This window comes from Marmota marmota, unplaced genomic scaffold (assembly GCF_001458135.2).
Source record: "Marmota marmota marmota unplaced genomic scaffold, marMar, whole genome shotgun sequence".
Classification (NCBI taxonomy): Eukaryota; Metazoa; Chordata; class Mammalia; order Rodentia; family Sciuridae; genus Marmota; species Marmota marmota.
In genome coordinates, this window is record NW_026000294.1 from 3,672,355 (window position 1) to 3,679,615 (window position 7,261).

Below are 7,261 nucleotides of genomic sequence, written 5' to 3' on the forward strand. Positions count from 1 at the left end.
CTCTCCTCTCTCCTACACACACACACACACACACACACACACACACACAGAGCAAGCCCACACATGCCTTCACTCCCACCCCCGCAGCTCCCAGCCCAAAGCTGGGGGAGCTCAACCTGTCTGGGACCCATGCCTTTTCCCCCATCCTTATTAATCTTGGGTGTGATGAGGAGAAAGGAATAGGCATTGCCTTGAGCCAACGGATGATGGTCACAGTAACTGGCCAGGTGCAACTCCAGAATGTCCTACTGGTGACCCACCCCACCCCCATAATAAAAGAGCCTGAATCCACAAATAGCCAGTTTCACTCCTAAGAAGAACAGAGGGAGGGGGAGAAGGGGCCCGACCCAGACACATCAAATCACATAAGACAGGGCCTCAGGAACCCCATTCATCTGTGTTCTGACCCCTCACCTCCACACTGCTCCCATTCCACATCCTGAGAGTAGACAGACAGATGCCTTTTGAGCCAGGGTTCATGCTGTAATCTAGGAGGCCAGGCACCAGAGTATAACAGGGAAGGGTGGCTGTCTAGGGCCACTTATGCGTTCGACTCTGCCTTTGCCTAAGCACAGTAAGAAGGCAGAGCTTCCCATTTCTGAGCCTAGGCAGGTGAGAGCTGAGAGTGCAACAGTAGCATGTAGAAAAAAGAACAGACTGGGGAATGATATGGCAATGCTAGGCCCTGGCTAGAACCATGGCCTTGGATGAGCTGCCTGATCTCTCTGAGCTTCAGTTTCCTCACGTGTAAACTGGGGGTGGTAGGAGCCCCTATCTCCCAGGGTTGTAGTGGAGAGAAGAGGCAGCACCTGGAGAACACCCTGCACATAGTAGGCACTCAACAGTTCCAAATCCTTCTTAGCAATAATCTGCCAACAGGCAGAGATCAGGCACTAACACTAAGTACCCCTGAGCCTAGTCTTGTTTCTTAGACTGGAAATAGGAAGAGAAGAAACAGCCCCACTGTCAAGGACCTTATTGTTCGGTTTGGCCCAGAAAAGGCCCACATTCTAGCTAGTGAAAGATAACCCTAGGCTAGCTGTAGGTTACTTGTGAGGATGGTGTTTCAAGCAGCAAGGGCTAAATAGAGGCAGTCGAGGGAAAAAAAAGATGGCTCAGAGATGGTTCCATAGAAAGGGCAGGATGAAGGTGGATCCTGTGTGAAGCATAAGAATCCAACATGCAGCAAAGGTGGACAGCAGTGGATGGGACAGGGGAAAGATGAAAGAGGTGGAAATGATCAGCTAGGGCCAGACTGAAAGGCCTCAAGGGCCAGGACAAGCAGGGTGGGTTTCATTTCCCTGGTGACAAAAACTCTCTAACACGGTAGTGGAGGGCTTAAGGTAGTGCTTAAAAAGGAGAAGGAGACAGACATGCTGCCCAGCTGTGCTGGCCAAGGGCACCAGTTCACGTGCTCCTATGATCATCTGGGAGGAGAGTGATTCCATTTTCTGAAGGCTCATGACACACAGTGGGAACAAACAATGAGGGACTACTGGGAGATCTGAGCAAATGCCTTCACATTGCCAAACCCTGTGTCCTCATCCACAGGAGGGAACTCATCAAGTGGATGGAGTAGATGAAGAAAAGCAGCCCTCCTTCCTTGCCACATGATGCTCCACCAAGCTGGGAGCTGCCATCTTGATGCTTAGGAGGGTAAATGCCAGAAAGGAAGTAGGCATGGGACAGAGGCCCAAATGAACATTTGAGAGGAAATGCCCCTCTCCATGTACCATGCAAAGCCCACAAGTTTCACTGAAGTTTTTATAGTTCCCAAGGCATTTGTCACTTTCCAGTGCCCACACTGGTTCTATCCAGATGGCAGGAACAGACAATTTCTAAACATCTTAGAGCCCAAAGAAACATTAGAGACTTCCAGAGATCAGATGAATGTTCCCACTGAGGAGAGAGGTGTTCAAAGTCAACTGGAGGGGCCAGAAGCCAACCAGGATGATAATCCCTAGAGGCCTAAGAGAACCTAAAACATTGGTTGTACCTCAAAAAGACACAGAAGGTACTGGAAAGAGAAACAGGCCAATCTTTCTTTTATTCCTTCTTTCTTTCTTCCTTCTTTTTCTTTCTTTCTTTTTTTTTTTTGTGGTGCTGGGAATTGAACTCAGGGCTTTAGGTATGCGACGCAAGCACCCTACCAACTGAACTATATCCCCAGGCCCCAATTTGCCTTTCTAACCACTTGGCCCTGGCTTACTCACCTAGGAGAATTGTCTGTCCTGGTGCAGTCTGCCATTGCCACCCAGGCTCCAGAAGCCCCAGATGGAACAAGTCTACTCAGTGTTCTACCTTGAACCCAAGGACATTGAGGAAACAGAAGTCTACAAGGTAGGGATGTGAGGGGGCACTATTGCTCCCAATACCCCTCAGTCTTGCCAACCTTAGTGAACAAACTTCATAAATATTCATTAGTTCATTTGCATAGAAGCTGGCAGAGGGAAACTCACCTTCCCCTAAATTGTGGAAAGGCAGGGGAATCTGATGAGACCTGATGTCCCAGACCCTAATTGCCCACACTGGTAGCTGCTTAGCATCTCCCCCTGCCCCAGCACTGGGCAAACTTCATCTTGGCCTGTGAGAAACCCAAGAAAGTGTGAGGGATCACCAAGAGTGGACATTGAGAGTGAAGTCCTAAGCCGGGAGCAATGTTAATGACACTTTATAGGGAGACCCTCTATGTCTCTCCTTTTTCTTACCAGGTTAGGAGTAGGAGAGGAGAAGGAAAACATGTGTCTAAGTTAAACTCTCTATCCTCCACACCTTTCAAAAACTATTAACACCCCCCCCCCCATTATTGAGCCAAGCTTTCCTGCCTGGGGCCACCCCCAGACAAAGCCCTTTTCTGGAAAATAAGGGGATTGACATGGCCCAGCAGGAAGCCTGAAGCAGGTCGCCATGGTAACCCCTGAAGCCTTTGCTCCCTAGCCTCTGATAGCCTGGGGACCCCAGGGAGCCACCCCAGGGTGTAAAAGGACTTGGGGGAGGCAGCCAGGACTATTCTGGCTCCTGTCTTATGGTTGGCCCCTTCCCATCTAGGGTAGCCCAAAGCCCTCCCTCAGCCATTCTACTGAGCTTACAGGTAATATCATGATTGCTCAAAAGAAGCCTGGTATATGAAAAGCCTAGAGGATCTGGGGACAGCAACCTTCAAGGCCCTGGACTGGTCAGAAACCAATGTCTCCCTGCCCTCCCCTCATGTATCTTCTGACCAGAAGAGGCCTTCTCCACCCTTTTGCAGATGATCTATAGGGGGAGATCTTGCAGCAGGGACAGAAAGCTGCCTGCATACCATAAACTCCCTTCCCTCCCACCCTTTCCTCAGGCTCCAGCGACTCAGGGTCATCAGAGAATGGTGAAGGTGGAGTCTGATGGAAGACCATGCAAATGCAAGCTCAGAAGAAGATCTGAGCCACATACAGCCTTGATTTGGTGACCCTACCACTACTGAGCCTGTTCCCCTAGGGTGGCAAGACCAGTGGAGGACGGACCCCAAGCCAGAGCTCAAGTCTGCTCTCATCTCAGCTAGGGTGGGGAGCCCCCAAATTAAAGGCTCCTCTTTCACTCCCCCAACTCCACCCAGCCCCCGAGGCAGCAGGAGCAGGCCTGGCGTGTCCCAGCAGTGCCCGCCCAGGCGTGGGTGGGCAGGAACAGCAGCTGGGTCCTGGCACACACACAGCTCTGTCAGAGGCAGGGAAGCCAGGAGAGTCCCAGAGGAAGCCACCCTCACCACCTACATGAACTATGGCCACCCCTCTGCCCCAGCTGGCCAAAACTAGTGTCCACTGGGGAAGGCTTAACACCACCTCCAGGTTGTTTGCTCTCCATGGTGTCCCTGAGAGGAAGACAGATTCCTGGCCCAGAGCTACTCAGAGCTCAGGGGGGAGTGCCACAATGCTAGCTGGCTGCCTGGGATTCAGGTGGCCCCAGCAGGCTGCCCTGGGAGGTAGCCTAGGGAGTTAAATGAGGAAGCTGGAGCACTCCTTATGTTACACAGGGCCTGAGTCACAAGGGCAGATGCATGCCTACCTTTGAGGTGAGAGTGGAAGCCAGGGGCAGCAGGGGGCCAGCACCTCTGGCAGAGCCCTACCTCAAATTCCTGTGTTTCCTAGATTCAGGGGCAGCAGGATGATGTGGAAAGAATGGCTTAGACAAGTCACCAACTGATCTCAGACAAGTCACTTCACTTTGCTGGGCATATGCCCCCTTATTTGGAAAATGGGACCAATACCTACTCCCCAGGGCTGTGGGGAGCATCCGATGAGATTACAGAGGAGACTACGTGGCAAGGAGCAAGGTGCTGCCTGCCTGTTAGTTAGCATGCCAACCAGTGTCGTTTTGGAGTAGAAAATGCTCACACCCCTGGCTGCTAGCGCCCAGATCCCAAACCACTACAATACACAAGACAAAAATAACGCACCCAGTAGGGGCTTCAAAGGTTCACAGGGCCAAGATTCCAGAATAGGCTGGTGAGCATCCCCCACCTCAGCTCCACTAATAATCACAGGGTGGACCCTCCCCCAAACCTGGAGTTCCCATGGCAACCAGCAGCCTCCTGACTGGCCTGTTCTCCCCACACTCCTAACCCCAGAAAACAGCGATGCACAGTAGTATCCAGGAGTACCCATTTACCTGAGCTGGGGATGCGACAGAGAGCTCAAAGGAAGAAAAGGAACCCTCAATTCAGCCCTCACCCGCACCTCACAGGCCCTTCTTGCCCTTGCCTGGCTGCTCTGGGTGGGGGTAGAGAGGCAGAGCAACTGGCAACTTTAATAAACTGCTGGGTTCCCATCACTCTCAGGCCCCCACCTGTGGCCAATCAGCCAGAGTAGAAGAGGTCAGGTCTCTAGCCACCCCGGAAAGGGGCCCCTTGAGCTGGCCTCCCCAGGACTGTGAGCTACAACAGCTGTGAGGGGGCTGGGACCAACACTTTGGCTTGTAGCAGGCAAGCAAGAATTGGGGTCTGCAGCTGCCCCCACCCATGCTGGAATCAAGGGTCCCACATGTCAAGCTGAACCCCCCACCCCCACATAGGGAAGGTTTGTAATGTGATCTCAGGCACATTCCCCCCTCCCTAGAAGTGGGGGAACCTGAGTGGGGGGCAGGAAGGGGTCAGAACAGGACTGAGAGACTGAACTGCAGCAGCTGGACTTGGCTGAGGACTCAAGTGTGAGGCCTGCCGGCTGCCCCAAGGTCTCCGGGGGAAGAGGCTGGGGGAGGGGGCCGCTCTGGGACCATTTAGATCACAGCCCCCGACTCAGGCGTGTAGACACACACTCTGATTTCTACCAAACTCGAGAAGGACCAAACCCATCTCCCCACTCAGTACTCTTGGGGCAAATCTGACAGGAGGGGCCCAGGAGGTAGCAGCTCTTGCCACCCCACCCCCCAAGTCTCCAGCACCAATTTGGGACAGAAGCTGGGAGTCTCAAGCCAGCCCATCCAGCTCCCCTTTTCAGTTCAGGCTGGGGCTGTGTGCGCCCTGGAACCTGAAAGCAGACCCCCAGCCCCATCACTTCTTTATTTTGATTTTTTCCCAATGAGGAAGCAATTAAGCAGGGTTTATAGGCACTGGGAGATTTTTTTGTTGAGGGGGGGGTGCCAGCTCCTGACAGGGCTTAGGAGAGAGACCAAAAGCCAGGAGAGGAAGAGAGGAGGGAAGAGAGAAAATGAGCCTGCGAGGGAGAGCACGGGCATGTGCGAGAAACAAAAGGACTTGAGAAAAAGAGGCAGAGAGTGACTAAGAGTGAGAGGGAGTGTGAGAAAGAGGGAGAGCAGGCGAGCCGAGCTGGAGAGGGGAGGTGAGCGCTGCTCACGGAGGGTGTGAGAGGATGACCGACACGGGCCAGGGAGGGAGAACTCGGGCAGGAGGTACAGAGGGAGAGACAGAGAGAGACTGTTTATTTGAAAGGCTGTGGCAGCCTGCGGGTTGGGCGCGGTGGCAGAAGCAGCCCCCAGAGCTTCAGTGGAGCCCAGGGCAGTGCCTCCCTCCTGTGCTCCTGCCCCCCCACCCCGCGCCAACACACGCAGACGGCTGCATTCCAGACCCCTGAGCGTAGATGGAACTCTGGGGGGGGGGGAGCGCATTGGGATCAGTCCCTGACCATTCCCAGGATCTGCTCAATTACAGGATGGAATTCGGGCAGGTTCTACTGAGTCCGCTACCACCCCCCATCCCCACCCCAAACCTGTGAACCCGTCCAGAGCACTAAAGGCTCAGAACACAAAAAAACGGGGAAGCTCCAGGAGAGATCTTGTTTCTTCCAGCACCCCCAACTCTGCAGGAGGGCTCCTTTCCAGCTGTGGAGCTGCATGCTATCTCTGGTTAGAGACCCGAGAGAGCAATTAGGTCATTCCCATGAGCCCCTAGGATGGGCTACCCCAGGCAGATTTCAACTCTCCAGGCTCCAGAGAGCATTTCCAGCTTCCATCCTTACAGGGGATAACTGGGCACTTCACACAACCTTTTCCCCTGGGCTCTGCAATCCAGGGTCCCCAGACCACTTTGAGCCTCTGCAGTTAGAAGAGCACCGCACTCCATTTGGCTTCTAGGTAGGGAGAAATTCTTGCCAGTCTCTTTCCTTGTACCAAAGCAGAATTGTCCACCCTGACCCTAGTTTAGCCATCCCACCGACCAGTAGTAAGAAGCCTATCTTAACCCAAGAAGAGAACTAAAGAAGCCACTTTCTCCCACTCCAGGGCTGAGAAATGCTCGGCCCCTGGAAACCAAGAGGCCACGGCAGACAGGGGCCTGGGGAAGTTAGCTGGGAGCCCGCAATAGTGGACAGTGAAAATTCCAGATACAGGGGTTGGAGAGGAGGGATGGGGCAGGTCAAAGCCCCCAGTTTTCCCTTGTGTGGGGTTGTCCACACACTGCCAGGACCTCCAGAAAACTGGAGAGTGATTTTGACCCCGGGTTCCAACGAAAGTCCTGCAAGCCAAAAGAGAAAAAGGTCCAGAGGTCACCACAACAGCCCCAGCGACTCCCCACTAACAGCGCAGAAACCACTGAGCCACCGCCCTGAAAGGTGTGTGTGTGTGTGTGTGTGTGTGTGTGTGTGTGTGTTGTTTGGAGGTGAGAGAGAGTTGTGGAGGGAAGCAGAAGAAAGAAAAGAAAGGATCTCCTTTATATCCCCCCAATCCCTTAAAAAAAAGCTAAACGCAGCTCCCCAATCTCGGGGACACAGAGTAGGGGACCAAAGGAACCTGCCTGGGCAGGAATCGCTCGTTCCCCACCCACCTCCCTCGCCCG

At 53.5% G+C, this 7,261-nt stretch overlaps 1 protein-coding gene across 1 annotated transcript in view; it reads right to left on the reverse strand.

The window, feature by feature from the left end:
* Efnb1 (ephrin B1) overlaps positions 1-7,261 on the reverse strand; it is a 13,467-nt gene that overhangs the window by 3,116 nt on the left and 3,090 nt on the right. Inside the window, exon 2 of the mRNA XM_048797232.1 lies at positions 2,988-3,044. Coding sequence (XP_048653189.1) covers positions 2,988-3,044 — 57 coding nt within the window. The remainder of the gene's footprint in view (positions 1-2,987; positions 3,045-7,261) is intronic.